Source organism: Gymnoscopelus microlampas (assembly GCF_963454915.1).
Source record: "Gymnoscopelus microlampas genome assembly, chromosome: 19".
NCBI lineage: Eukaryota > Metazoa > Chordata > Actinopteri > Myctophiformes > Myctophidae > Gymnoscopelus > Gymnoscopelus microlampas.
This window is the reverse complement of record NC_139956.1, coordinates 15,050,490-15,064,017: the sequence shown is the minus strand read 5'-3', so window position 1 is coordinate 15,064,017 and position 13,528 is coordinate 15,050,490. Positions and strand designations below refer to the sequence as shown.

Below are 13,528 nucleotides of genomic sequence, written 5' to 3'. Positions count from 1 at the left end.
AATAATGTTCTGTTGAACCTACTGTACAGGCTTTTTAGAGGGCCTTGCAATGTTTTGTCTTGTCTTGTAGTGATGTAGGCTACTAAAATAAATGTAATAAAAGCTCACAAGGGACCCATCATCACAGCCCATTGAGTCTTGACAAGATTCTTAAATGGTTCCAACATGCACTACTACAACTAATACATTTCACAAATGCACAGGCCAGGATGACATGCCTTATACTTATACATCACTAGATGACTGGCTGGCATCACTAGCTGATACTCTCCTTGGGCAAGTAGGCTATTGCCAAATAATGCTGTAGAAATTGCACCTCACACACAGCTTCACCTTGAAACAGTAAACATTATGGAGAACAACAGACCCGAACGCGGGTGTTTACTAATTAAAAATGCGGTATGTTCATACATAAACAATACAGAAGAAGTGTCACTTCTCCTGTCGAGACGATTATGCAGAAAACCAAACAAAAACACAAGGGGAAGGAGGAAGGAGGCTCTGCTGCGTTTCGCCCAGGCTCAGTCCCTCACGACGCTGACACTCACCTTGAACACATCTCCGTACGTGCCGCACCCGATGCGATGAATCAACTCGTAATCGTCCAAGGGGTCCAGGAATGACACTCCTATCGTATCCATGCTTTTTGTTCTGTGTATTACGATCGCTTATCACGACCACTTAATCAATCTGAACCCGGGGAGACCCAGAGAGCGCAGACCAGAGAGCTTTGCCTACCTGACTAAAACAACAGTGATCTAATTGGAAAAGACTGAATGTCGATATATGCGTCTGGATTCCAGGCACCAAAGAATCCGCAGTTCTTTTCTGTCATTCATATTAGGTCCAACTCTGACGAGATGAGAGACCCCAATGAACTCCACTCGTCCCGGCTGCCGTTCGACTGTTTGCGCTGCGCATGTCTCATAGAAGCTCCTCTGTGTGATGTGATTGTGAGCGATGATAACCCACGCCAGTCTCCAGATCTTTCAGTCTGTCTGTGGACCAACCCCTTACATGTGAACCCAACCCGGTTCTTTTGGTGGAGGACCACAACCGAGGATGATAGAACATAAACTCACGTTTTAGCCTATATTACTGTTCACATTGTCTACTCGTTTGAGAAAAATAAATACATGTTCTTTTTTCCGGTTGACTTTTAGGCTCTGTGATCCCAGACAGTCCCGTTTGCCCATACAAGTCACATAATGTGCTTTGTAATGCAACAGCCTCAAGCCAAATCACAGGATCAAACCACAAAATGAATTGCTTTCAGGTTACATCCTTTGGAGCTCTTCATTTATCTTTTTCATGTCGGAGTCCTGGTTTGTTTAGACTTTTAGTGTTCATTGTGGGCAAAAATGTAAAAAAGAAATTGCAATAATCATTGAAACTTAAAGACTACACAGCAGCACTGTTGCCCCACAGTGTAAAAGGTCCTCCTAGGTTCAAACCCCAGCAGGGGTCTTTCTGTGTGGAGTTCGGTTGTAACTTGTTCTCCCAATGTTTGTGAGTTTCCTCTGGGTACTCCCACACCAAAAGATATGCATTCTATGTACACAGTCCTGCCATTGTCCTTGACCAAGGTCAAGGCTGGTCCCCAGGCACTGCACTGTGGCTGCTCATAGCTCCCAATTAGACAGGATGGTCAAATGCAGGGGCCAAACTTACCCGAGGGGATAATAAAGTGTATAACGTAACTCCATTATGGGTCATGAAACCAGACTCAATCACATTTTCATTTTATCTTTATTACTTGCAGAATACAAAAACACAAGTTAACAAGCAAGAAAACAACGTAGCAGGAGCCACATCAAGTGATTCCCTTTCAACAGTGCATGGTCTTTCTGGTCATCTCTAATCATTAGAAATAGATCTACCTCAGCTATTCTCAAAACTAAAGGCCACCTAAATTAGAAAATAACAAAGGCAACTTAAGGCAACATATAGCTAGCGAGAGATAAGCTGACGATAGAGAAGAAGTGGACAATGTTACATGGTAACTATTCCTAAATTAATCACTTCCAAACACTTCAGTCAAATGGATGAATTCAAGACAAAACATGAATTTCAGAATGGTTCAACTTTATATTTACATACTTCTAGAAATATATGTTACGTTGCTGAAGGTTCCTGTTGCTTTGGCTTCTAGAACTCCACATACACAAATTCAGTGAGAGGTCAGTGCTTGGTAAGCAGCTGACCGCCCAGTGGAACAATACAAATCAACAGTGACTGAATGTTTACAATCAATTAATGAGGCACCACTGCCCAGAAAAGCTTATTGTTGTGTTTGCTTTGTAGCTATTTTTGAATTTCAAAGCCTTTAAATGTAATGGTGATTAAATCTAGTCAGTTTTATTGTGAGGTTTAAGTGAATCCGAGCTTATATAGTATGGAAGGTGGAAAATATTGTAATTTTTATGTAACGGATATGACGGAGTAGATGAAAACATTTCTAAAATGTTCACGAACAAAACAATATGGGCATGTGTTATTCTGTGAATGTTTGAGTGTGTGTGTGTGTGTGTGCATTGCTTTTCACAGTACAACGGAACAACGTCCTAGAGACAGTTTTAGCAACTCCCACATAACCCTCCGGCCATTCAGTCTAGATTCTCAAAGTGAAGTCCAAGCACCCTCAGGGTTCTTGTGTGTAGAAATGGAACACCCATTTTGTTCTATTCGCACACTCAAGAGTTATAAGGGTCCTTGAAACTAACAAGTTTGAGAACTACTAGTCTAGAGGGATTTGCGTTGGCGCTTCATGAAGGACATGGTGTAGTCTCCTGCCTGTGTGCTCTTCTGCCTCTTCATCTGGACCTGCGACTGCGCCGTGAGCTGCAGCTTGATGGCGCTAGAGTTGACCTTTGCCGCGCACAGCAGCCCCTTCATGCCCTTCATCTTCTCACTCTGGAAGGACACCACTGGACCCCCCGCTGGGCTCGCCTGATGCTGGGCCGTGGGGGAAGACGACGGGGAGTCAGGGCTGGGAGACTTTGCCTTCGCCTCTGTGTCTGAGGCCCGGAGCCCCTGAGATGACCGCCGGCGCCCGCCCGCCTCCCCTACCTTCTTGGGCTGCGCGGGTGGCTGGCTGGTTGGGGACGTGGAGGCTGTGGAGGAAGGAGGAGGCGGCGTAGAGCTCTGGTCCTCCAGCTTGGACTCCCTCCTGGGGCCACGTCGCCTGCCCTCCCGAGGGTCCTCGCTGGACTGGTCATCATCGTCCGGGGGCTCCACCTCTTTGATGATGATGGTCACCTTCTGACGCACCTTTTCAAGCAAACACAAGTATGGTAACTACTATAGTAAGGTAACTACCAAACCAAGTGAGATCACATCTATGAGGAAATCCCTGACACTCTACTGTGAAACATAGTTCATCATTCAACACACTTCCTGCTTTATCATCTCTGCTTTTTTTATCTGGAGCCAGTAGTGATTCCAGCTGCCTGGGTCTGGTCTGTTCTCATCTCCTCACCTGTGCATCAAAGCGGCTGAGGGACTGCACCAGATAGGTGGCCCAACCCACGTGGAGAACAGGAGTGGGACTGCCCTCCTCCCACTTACAGATCCCGTCATAGAAGCGCAACAGGTGGGCAAAGCATTCTGAGTCCTGGAGGGCAGAGAGCGCTGCAGCTTGCTTGGGCTGGTCCTGAAGAGGGGGGGAGGATACAAACAAAAGAAAAAAGAGAAAGAAAGATGAAGAGGAAACTGATGAGATCAAAGTTAAATAAAATCCCTCAAGAGCTCATCTCAGTACATCAGCACAAAATGCATTGGCTGTGATATGAAATGTCATTAGGGACCCATTATGGAGGAATAGAGGACATTAAGATACACGATATTAGTGAGAAGAGTTTCATCTATTATACAACGGTCCTTTCTCAGTGGCCAGGAACCGGGGGGGAGGAGTGATTACCTTGTTAGCTCCCTCTCCACCCTCTCCTCCCTCTCCGGTACTCTCAGCAGCAGCAGCGGTCTCCTTCAGCAAGGTGGGGATGACGTCATTCGCTATGTCGAAAAACTCTTTGTAGATTTCCTCATCCTCTCTGAAATAGTTATATCTGTGGAGGGGTGGAAAGACCAGGGGTCAGATAATGATGAGCGATGTGCAAAGTAGTAGACGGAACAGACGGAAACACATATTTCTAAAACTGTATTTCACACAAATGAAAAAAACATTACCAATTTGGTCATTTGCTACAGTCATACAGTAGTAGTCAAGCATATTAGGATAATAGGATTATGACTAATATTGTAAATTCAAGGGGATTCAAGAATTATTTGCGCATATACTGCATATGGCTACACAAACACAGAATTAAGAGTGAAACCCTCAGAAAAACAAGGAACGCATTGTGTATTGGTTCTCTCTCCACCAAGTCTCTCGGAGGTTAAGGCACTTTCATTCCTAATTAAGGAACCTAAATTGAGTTTCTAGATGAACGTTTAAAATTAGTCTATCAAGAGCCATGGCCTTGCTCTGTCAAATAGTCTGCAATCCAACAAGATGCTCTCATAGGACATTTTTTTTACCAATTAAAACCTATATCCTTTGTTGAAGGGGTCCCCCAGGGGCATATACCCTTTGTTTGTTTTTTACCTCTACACCAAAAATAGCTGTTCTAGCAGATCTGCTATTTTCACAAAATGTTCACTTAGTATGACAAGCCCAGAATAGGGACGTTAGGGTTCATGTGATTAAAATGCATCTACAGTCTAGAAACCCTGCTTTTTATTTTATTTTTACTTAACACCTCTCGTCTACTTTTCAGCAGTTACACTTTATCTAGACATTGTGCACAGAGGGGAGCTGGAATTGAAGGATTTGAGAACAATGGAGGGACAGGAAAAGGCACAGGGAGGGAAAGGGAAGCTGATTGATGGGAAGGGAATGTGGGCGTTCCAGCCTGTTCTGTTCCCTGCTCTCTGGTCGCCGGTCACTCGCCATATTTTTAGCACCGCAGACAGTGTGTTTAATAAAAGGGGACGAGAAGAAGGCAGGTTAACGGCACCCACGAGGAGCAAAGCCAAGGATGGAGAGTTGAGCGAGGCTTCCTGGCAAATCTTTAGGCCAACCACACCCTCTGTTACATAAATCTGAGGGGCTGGGAGGTTCCTGCTTTAATATGGCTGAAATGTGATCCTTGTGAACTGTACAGAGAGTCTAAGGCTGCAACTATCAATTAGTTTCTTAGCAATTATTCCATCCGGAATATATCGGTATCGGTTGATATCTGTATCGGAAATTAGGAGTTGGAATAAGGGAATATCGGATTTGGGTAAAAAAGTCAATATCAAACATCCCTAATTATGATGCATCTACAAGTGTTGTACGCTTATATTTTCCGTCTTTTTAAAGACTTTAGCTATGTACTTTAAAAAATGAAAAAAGCTGGGAAATGGATGGGGGGGGTACATTTCGAATATTTTAGTTTGATGAACTGTTGCACCCTTATTTGATACTTAAGTAGTCTTGACATTAAGGGAAGTAAAAAAAGGAAGCCTGATGAATGCAGTTTGAAGCATCTGGCAGCTAGATGAAGTCAAAGCCCCTAAATAATAGATTGATCACATTGCTTTAGAGTTTGTATTTACCGCCATCTGGTGTTAGCCTACTGAAATAACTACCACTGTTGCCTTTATTTCTCAAAATACGGCCTCCTACAAATAAGGGGTTCAGGCAACCAACTTTAAATAAAGATTCATCATTATTTCCAGTAAAGCCTGCCACCTCCAACAGTATAAAGGGCTCGGTACACTTCATTGTGGGCGGTGTCGCGCAACAAAAAATGCCAATCTACAAGCTCACAGCTCGTCTAATCACCCTTAACCGGGAAACCCTCTGTGACATTTTTCTGATTTTAGCGTTCGCAAAAATAGCAGATATACAAGCTCACATCTTATACATTTGCTATTTTTGAAAACATTTAAAGTGTGAGAACTACTGATTTAGAAGGCATTTGTAGAATTGGCCTGAGGTTTTACTGGGTTAATACTAGTGTGTGTCAGTGTCAGTCAGACTTACTCTTGCATGACTTGGGCAGCCTCTGCCCATGACCCTAAAGCATCCCGGACATTCCTGTGTCTGTAGTGAAAGCCGGCAAGGTACATGAAGGGGTAGATGTGCTCGTTGTTGTAGTACTTCTTCGCAGAGCCCACAGCCTGGCAAACGACAAACACACACACTTTTTACCACAGATCGCCGACTGACCATTTAGAAGAAAATTGAACGATTTGTTTAGTTAATAATATTTATAGCACATAAGAACTATTGTTAAATAATAATCAAAAACACAGCCATATATTTCACTGCAAGACAAATCTTCATATATAATGTTGTATAGAGTATAAACTGACTTTGAGGTGAATATTAAGGGGGTTCTCTTTGCCAGGGATGGGGTCTTGGTCCTCCAGGTCTGCCAGGGTGCCCATAGCCATAGGATATCTGTGACATAACACAGTTAAGACAGCAAAATAAAACTCCAAAAAAGTCCATTTACAGTGAGTCTATAATAAGGGATTAATCAAAGAATAAAACACTCCATGACGACAATGAGGACAACAGACTTAATAACCAATCTTCATATCCTAAGAGGGCCGCAACTGTTGATTCTTTTCTTAACGATTATTCTATCGATTACTTTTTTGATTAATCGAATAATTATTTTACATCTGTGTATTGTTATTTATATATTCAATTGAATATCATCTGCAGGATATCAAAAGTAATGAAGCCTAGTAATAGTTATTATAAACGTATGTTTAATAATGGACTGTCCCTCCACCTTGCACCTGAAGCTGAAGTGATGAGAAAATGAAAGTTTCTCCAGAAGCCCTTGAGGATATTATGGAAGGCCAATGATTGTTATATCGGTATAAGCGAACATTTCCTATCACACAATATATACTGTACACTCCTGCAACTTTCACCAGCAGAAAATAATAAAAGGGGGGGTGGGGACATTTTCCCACTGAAAATCTATTAATTTATTCAATCTAACAGTTGCAGCCCTATATCCTAATGATAATAACAACATCTCACCTTTCAAGGTCTCCGCGCTCATACAGCAGCCATAGCAGTTTCTGCGTGCAGAGGAAACCATTCACACAAACAGAACAAGATTAAATGACAATGACAATCATCCAGTGTAGAAATTCTTGCTCGACTGGACATTGCGGTCGGTCCTGGCAGAGCCTTCTATAAGCAGCGAAAACAACAATAACATGACACCATTCCATTTAGAGGTTAGGTTCACCTGTTGTAGCTGAAGCAGCTCAGAGCTGTCTGTGTGCAGGTCCAGTGAAGGGTTAATGGCACACACCATGAAGGCCACCTCCATGTTTCTGTTACACTTCATATAGGAACCCTTCAGGTAGAGCCAACTTTGCTGTAGAAACACCAGGGTGGAAAGAAATGGTATAAGACAGTACTTCAAGTGAACAATGATGGTTTTAGCTGAGAGGATAGAGGGCTGTAAACATCTATGACAATATACAGGCTTTGGAAAGACATTTTAGGGCAAAATAGGTCTTTAAAAAGGGGACCAAAACACTCAATCATGTTTTTTTGCAGTAAGATTATTATGCTTTATGTATGGTACAAATGTATCAATCATAGTCATGATTTCAAACATTTCAAAGAATATGATCATTAGTAATGTAAACTGACTGATTAGGAGTGAAAAAGAAAGAAGGATGCATGAGCAAGAGAAAGATAGTCCCGCTGGGGGGTTTGGGGTAGGGATGTGTATGACTGTCCAAAATCAGAATTCTTGAAAGATCTACTGTTCTTGGGACTCTGCAGAGGTAGCCTGCAGAGCCCTCTCTTCACTGAAAGTTTAAATTTAAACATCTGCCAGTGGTGGGAATAACAAATGGCAAATTACTGTACATTATTATTAACTTTGGTTGTAAATAAACCGATTATAGAAATGTTTAAAAGGTTACAATAATGGCAAAATAACAAGAAATGTAGTATATAAAATTCATTTTGAAAAATTAAAATCAATATTTGGAGACTGCCAAGAAAAATCGTAAAAGCTAACTCATCCCTATTCTGGGTGTCTGTCCTGTCTCACTGGGTATAAGGCTGCTGGCTTGGCTTCACTGTGTCATTATCACATCACAGATGTTCTTTCGGTGCATGTTGGCTAATTACAATGTGCCAGCAAAGCATGGCTGCCCTTGTTTACATTACATTGTGGCATAGAATGCACTTTGCATGACCTTTTTGTGCTTTCTTGCAAACATCCCATAGAGGAAACGCATGCAAGTGAGGTCCTTTAACCTCAATTTCAATCTCCAATGTCAATGCCATGACCAGCTCCAGCTGCACTTAATCACTGTATCCACCTCCTTGACTACCAACCTATGCAACATTTTCTCCTAAATCACTTCTTCTGAAAGTAAATTATAGGACCCGGTTTTGCTGAAACGTGGTTCACACACACACACAACTCCTCACTTTGAGTAGGAACAGGAAGAAACTAGTCTATGATGTCATAATGACAGTGTAGCCAGCAGCCTTCTGCCCTGAGGTCAAACCCCAAGAAGCCTCTAGACAACCATCAATCTTTCACTTTGAGTAGGGAATGCAAGACACTCTTTCACTTTGAGTAGGGAATGCAAGACACTCTTTCACTTTGAGTAGGGAATGCAAGACACTCTTTCACTTTGAGAAGGCACGCATCACTTGCTTTCACGTTGAGTCGGCACGCATCACTAGTTCATTTTGATTAGTCAACCCCCCCCCCTTTCTCACTGGACCTGCACAAATCGCATCGGTGATCTATTTGATTCAAAACTTGAGAATTTTTCAGAAAGGTGACAAGTTTGCTGAATAATGAAAAGAAAATCTAGGGACAATGTATTAGTGCTGCCATCTACAGGTTGAAATTTTCACCCAGCTGAACACTCCTGTAGTTTGAGCTGGTTAATTTTTTTCAATTTCTTATATATCAATGAATCAACATGAAAACTTTCCAATACGATTTTTTATAACCGACTAAATTGATTCGTCTGATTAACCACTTAACTCTGTATTATACATCATTGTACAATGATGTTGTACACAAATAGTGAAAATAGCTGCTCTACAAGGCAAGCTCACAATTCGTCATGATGCAACGTGTTGTGAATTTGTAGATCTACTGTCACTCACTCCTAACACACTTTGGTTGATTTTCAAATCTTTGTAGTAGGCAGGGCCAGGCTTCTTTATGGTTTAATAATGTACAGCTATCTGACATGAAACAATACCAATGACAAGATAAACCTAGAGGTGCCCATAATTAAGCCATGTGACTTACTGGCAACATTGACCTTTGCCCACCAAATTGCACCATGTCAGATATTGAGTTAGAAATCTGACATATGAAGTTTCATGACCTTGTGTTGTGAGTTGATGATGATATAAGTGTATTGAGTCATTGAGGACAGAGTGTGACACACAGACAAACAGTTTTCACAATCGCTCCATGGCTCAATCCTTACCCGTTCACTAACTCCAGCTGTGACGGTTTGTCCTCGTCTGTCCTCATTACCCTTGCCATGCCAGGTAACTTCGGCCGTTTCTTCTCCGTTCTTGCCAAAGATGACCCAGGCATGGTCCTCAGACAGCGCCAGGTGGACGTCCTTCAGGCCCAGCACCTGGCAGGCGGCCACGACTGCAAACGCCACCCCTGAACTGTCCAGCTTTGTACCTAATTGCAATTTTAAAATAAATAAATGTAAAGCAATTAACCACATGAACGCTAGCGTCCCTATTCTGGGCAATCGGGGAAAATAACAGATCTACAAGCTCAGTGAGCTTGTAGCTCAGCCATTTAGGCAAGAGGGGGGGGGGAGGCAAGGACCCGGTCAACAAAGTATATGGGTTTAAAGGGATATTTCACTTTCAAACATGTTTGGGGTAATTTTAACATCTACTCAGGCTTTTATGAGCATCGTGGACAGTTTTTAAGTTGCTTGATTCAGTATTTGATATTCATTTTATCAGACACGCCCCCTTCCTATACAAACCCATTGTAATTTCAAACTCTATTTTAACCATGATAGATTCATCGAAAAGTAAACACCTGTCCTTGGTTCTGGTGACTCATACTGCCCTCCTAATACGTGTGGGGCCATCTATTTTTTACTACTTTTTTCATTAATTTTATTTAATTATTTTATTGTAGCCTATTTTATTCATTTTCCAAAAAAAAAATGTTTTTAAATGAAATGTTTTTGAAAAAACATGGCCCCCTCACATATTAGTAAGGCAGTATGAGTCACCAGAACCAAGGATGGTTGTTTTCGATGAATCTATCATAAAATGGAGTTTGAAGTTACAATGGTAAAATAAATATCAATTAATTAAGCAACTTAAAAACCGTCCGGGGTGCTCACAAAAGCCTGAGTAGAGGTTAAAATGACCCCAAACATATTTGAAAGTGAAATATCCCAACATTAATACAGTTATTATGTAATGCATTAACAGTCAACTGGTTTAAAGTAGAGTGTGATTGTGATGGAAGTCCTACTGTACCTGTGATGAGACTGAACAGGGACTGGATGTGGGCCCGGTCCTTGAAGTAGGAGCGGCTCAGGCTGTTCCAGATGACGTCTGACACCTTCTTCACTAGCTCCCTGCTGGACCCACCCGCGGGACGCCTGTACTGGGACAGGTCCACTGCACCGCGTATCTGCGCCGTGAAGCGCTCATGGAGTGCCGAGATCATTCGCAGCTCCACCGTGGGAAAGCACGAGTTGGGACAGTCTGGCTCGAGCGGCTCGAAGCGGACACCGGGGACATTTATCGGTATGACCCGGTTCACGGCCAGGAAGTGCTCCACGAACCCCAGGACGAGGGAGAGGAGGGAGAGGTCCGGCTCGAGTTTTCGAAGCTCGGCATCGAACAGACGCACCACTCCGTCGATCCCGCGCAGGGGGAAGTGCTTCTTCTGAGTCGAATGTAGCCCCATGTTGTCCACTCACTGTCACTTGAAAGGCTAGTGTGCGTGTGCTCTTCTCTGCTCACGATGCAGTGCTGGGTAGCAAACATTAATGTAAAAAACAAACAAATCATACAGATTATGCCTTCACCCAATGACATACACCTACACACACACATAGGCCTACAGGTTCTCCAAATAATGTATTGCACATTTAATCTCCTAGCAGCTAATTTTTATTCAGCATGCTGTCAATTATATATATTTTATATATATATTATAATTATTATTTTTTAAGTACACTACTATGCTATATTCTGTCATGAAGGTTACACAAATAAACACTATACAAATATCATAGCTATTAGATTTCTAATGAGGATCCTATATATTTCAACATGAAATCTATTTGATCTTATGAGGATCATATATATCTCAACCTGAAATCTATTTGATCTAATGAGGATCTATATATATAGACATATATATATATATGCACACTACTATGCTATATTCTGTCATGAAGGCTACAAACACTATACAAATATAACACAAACAGCAAAAGTTTACTTTACATAACTACCTGAAATCTATTTGAGCTAATGAGTGTCACAACAGGTCTAAGTTAGATGGATATTGAGGAGAAGACCTTGACCTGCAGTCTGTTGTGTAACGATGGTTACATGAACACCGTTAACATACATGGGACAAGATAGGTGGGCGGGGCGCGCGCTGCCAGCACTATAAAGACGTGCAGCAGACCCCAAGCCTAAAAATAAATATAGATACATATACACTTTAACGTTAATTTTACATCTATATAAGGAATTGTTGGGACAGAAAATGAAAATGTACACCCTTACAATGAGTCAGACTGTTAGCCAGGATGGATGGAAGGCTGACGTCAGCTAACGTGCTAATATGAGCTAACTAGACAGGCTAACAGAGCCTACTGAATGAAAATGAAGCGACGGCTTCATCCAATTTTTATGCAGCAAGATATTAAACAATGCTTTAACACATGTGGGCCCTACATGGGTGATAAAAGTCAAAACAATGCCCCAGAGAGGCTGGTTGCGGGGACTATAATTGACTAGCCAACAGTGTTGCCAGGCTTTGCGAGAGAAACAAGCAACCGGGTCTATGAAAACAAGCCCAAAAGATGCGACTATGGGCACTTTAAGCATATACATTGGCCGTTTGAAAATAGCAGATCTACAAGCTCACAGCGCGATGCGATGCGTAGATCTGCGATTTTCAACAACAAAAACCTTGAAGATTTTTTTTTAAATGTTGAATATTTTAGAAACATTTTAACAACACAAATCTTGAATGAGGGTCCCTGGCATAAAATATTTTCAAGTGAGGGTCCTTGACTTGAAAAGGTTTGAGTTAAACAACATTATGAAGCAAGACAAAATAAGCAAATACACGTTTTGAAACAAGCCCCCCCCCCCCAAAAAAAAACACAACTTTACATAAAAACAAGGCTACACCACAGTCGCTTATAATAAGCGGATATGGCAACACTGCTAGCACAACTAGCTGCTAGTTAGCACCCAGCTGGGCCAATTATGAAGACCAACACTTTATTTATAACGGGAACTATTTTATGACTTCGAACCTCCAGGGTCTCTGTTTTAACACAACGCTGACTCATATTGAAGTAACAAGACCAGTAAGCGGTGGTTATTACATACCGCTCAGCTCACAGCCGCCACCACATGTTTTTGTTTGTGTCTCCCTTCTTTTGCCGCGCGGTTCACACTGTTCGAAGAAGACTATGGGTGCGTTGTATGGTGTGTAACTGTGCGCCCCACAGCAGATCTGACAACCGCAGTGGTGACGCGGTTCAACGGCGTTGGTGCCGTCCCCGGTGTTGTTCGATCTGGTAAAGCTGCGGTGCCGCCTTTTTCCGAAGGCATGCATGGGATATGTAGTTCAATTACGAACTACAAATCCATGGGCCCGCGTTCAAAAACATGTCCAGCAGAGGTCGACATTGTACCGTTGGCGTCAGATATTGCTGTTATGAAAGGGGTGCGTATGTACATAAAACATTACATAATGAAAACTGAAGATACGAGCTACGCTGTGAACTTATTACATTTTAAAATCTTCTGCAATCTTTCATGTTCCAACAAAAGCTGAAACATTTCCAAATGGTGGTGTTTTTTTTGTTTTTTTTAAAAAAACGCAACAATAATTCCCATCCAAGATAAAATCGTCGCAAGGGTTTGTGATGGACCAGCCCCTTGTACACATCTAGGGCCTATTATGTAGGATCGTATTTATTACAACTCTAATAATAAAATATGTGTCTTCGGCAAACGTGTCAAATACAAGCAATCGGGGTCTCGTCTCGGGGACCTCGTTGACGGTTAAACCTATTTATTTTAGTGCAATTTACGTTATAGCTTTAGAGATCATTGGCATAATTTTGGTGTTTGCCATGGATATAGCAATAAGCTATCTAGATCCCAAGGCTTGGAGGGAAAGAGGGACGGTCCCATTTTGTGATTGGCAAAATGGTTGTCAGGCAGCAACAATAACAAAAAAGGGCAGGGAATTCAGGCACGTTACATGGAATA

The 13,528-nt window shown here is 42.1% G+C and overlaps 2 protein-coding genes across 5 annotated transcripts in view; both read right to left on the bottom strand.

Moving 5' to 3' along the window:
- map4k2 (mitogen-activated protein kinase kinase kinase kinase 2) overlaps positions 1-937 on the bottom strand; it is a 34,537-nt gene extending 33,600 nt beyond the window's left edge. For all 4 annotated transcript variants that reach the window (XM_084043098.1, XM_084043100.1, XM_084043099.1 and 1 more), the window contains exon 1: positions 549-937. In XM_084043098.1, coding sequence (XP_083899224.1) covers positions 549-641 — 93 coding nt within the window. In that variant the 5' untranslated portion in view covers positions 642-937. The remainder of the gene's footprint in view (positions 1-548) is intronic.
- Positions 938-1,730: 793 nt separating this feature from the next.
- On the bottom strand, positions 1,731-12,751 carry men1 (multiple endocrine neoplasia I). Its single transcript, XM_084042939.1, has 10 exons — positions 12,638-12,751; positions 10,532-11,032; positions 9,496-9,704; positions 7,260-7,391; positions 7,046-7,086; positions 6,361-6,448; positions 6,029-6,165; positions 3,920-4,064; positions 3,479-3,652; positions 1,731-3,270 (listed from the first exon to the last, which is right to left on the bottom strand). The coding sequence occupies exons 2-10, from the start codon at positions 10,965-10,967 to the stop codon at positions 2,743-2,745; spliced, it is 1,890 nt and encodes a 629-aa protein (XP_083899065.1). The 5' UTR covers positions 10,968-11,032; positions 12,638-12,751; the 3' UTR covers positions 1,731-2,742.
- Between the last annotated feature and the right edge of the window lie 777 nt (positions 12,752-13,528).

Coding starts and splice junctions, on each gene's coding strand:
- men1 (XM_084042939.1), bottom strand. CDS start 10,967: ATGGGGCTACATTCGACTCAGAAGAAGCACTTCCCCCTGCGCGGGATC. Junction 7,087..7,259: donor AGCTGCTTCAGCTACAACAG/GTGAACCTAACC, acceptor CTCTGCACGCAG/AAACTGCTATGGCTGCTGTA. Junction 6,166..6,360: donor CCCTTAATATTCACCTCAAA/GTCAGTTTATAC, acceptor GTCGTTTGCCAG/GCTGTGGGCTCTGCGAAGAA.